Source organism: Carlito syrichta, unplaced genomic scaffold, assembly GCF_000164805.1.
Source record: "Carlito syrichta isolate Samal-C Ts95f unplaced genomic scaffold, Tarsius_syrichta-2.0.1 Scaffold153686, whole genome shotgun sequence".
In the NCBI taxonomy this organism is placed as follows: Eukaryota; Metazoa; Chordata; class Mammalia; order Primates; family Tarsiidae; genus Carlito; species Carlito syrichta.
In genome coordinates, this window is record NW_007097782.1 from 1 (window position 1) to 973 (window position 973).

Consider the following 973-nt stretch of genomic DNA (forward strand, 5'->3'; position numbering starts at 1 on the left):
CCGGTGGAGCCCTCCCGGTTCGTCTCGGTGCCCAGCAAGAAGCCTGACAAGATGGGCTTTGACGAGGTGGGCTGGGCCCTCCCGGGGGGGCGGTGGGGGGTGCGGCCCGGGGTCCGACCGGCTCTGGGCCCTAGGTCTTCATGATCAACCTGAGGCGGCGGCAGGACCGGCGGGCGCGCATGCTGCGGGCGCTGCACGAACAGGAGATCGCCTGCCGCCTGGTGGAGGCCGTGGACGGGAAGTGAGTCCTGACCCGGGGAGGGTGGGGCCCCACGTGGGCGTGTACCAGGCAGGCGGGGAAGCCAGGCCCACTCCGGGACGGAGCAGGCTCTGGGTGTAGACCGCGCTGGCTGGGGCCTGGGGCCGAGGACGGGAAGTGAGTCCTGACCTGGGGGTGAGGGGGACGGATAGGTCCGCACACATGGGTGTAGACCACACTGGTTGGGGCTGTGGACAGCAAGTGAGTCCTGACCCCGGGGAAGGGTTCGTCTGCATGTGCGGGTGTAGACCACACTGGTGGGGACCGTGGACAGGAGGTCCCGACGCGAGAACAGCAGGTCTGCATGTGGGTGTAGATCACGCGGGTGCGCCTCGAGGCGGGGAATGGCGGCCATCCCTGGGGAAGGAGCCGGCTTTCAGGTGTAGACCACGCTGCAGGGGCTGCGCATGGCCGGTGAGCCCGGACCTGGGGAGACAGGTCTGCACGTACGGGGTAGACCACACTGGAGGGGGCCACGGAAGAAAGGCAGCCCAGCACCGGGCCTGCCTGCGGGTGTGGACAGCTGCTGGGGCCTGCCCGGGTGCTCACAGGCTCCCTCTCCACCCGCGTCCAGAGCCATGAACGCCAGCCAGGTGGAGGCCCTGGGCATCCAGATGCTGCCGGGCTACCGGGACCCCTACCACGGCCGGCCGCTCACCAAGGGCGAGCTGGGCTGCTTCCTGAGCCACTACAACATCTGGAAGGAGGTGCGTG

At 69.4% G+C, this 973-nt stretch overlaps 1 protein-coding gene across 1 annotated transcript; it reads left to right on the top strand.

Moving 5' to 3' along the window:
• Positions 1–3: 3 nt before the first annotated feature.
• LOC103252176 (procollagen galactosyltransferase 1-like) lies at positions 4–966 on the top strand (the record flags this gene model as incomplete). Its single annotated transcript, XM_008050797.1, has 3 exons — positions 4–66; positions 135–241; positions 834–966. Coding segments are annotated over 3 exons (303 nt in total), but the record flags the coding sequence as incomplete, so codon positions are not given.
• Positions 967–973: the final 7 nt, after the last annotated feature.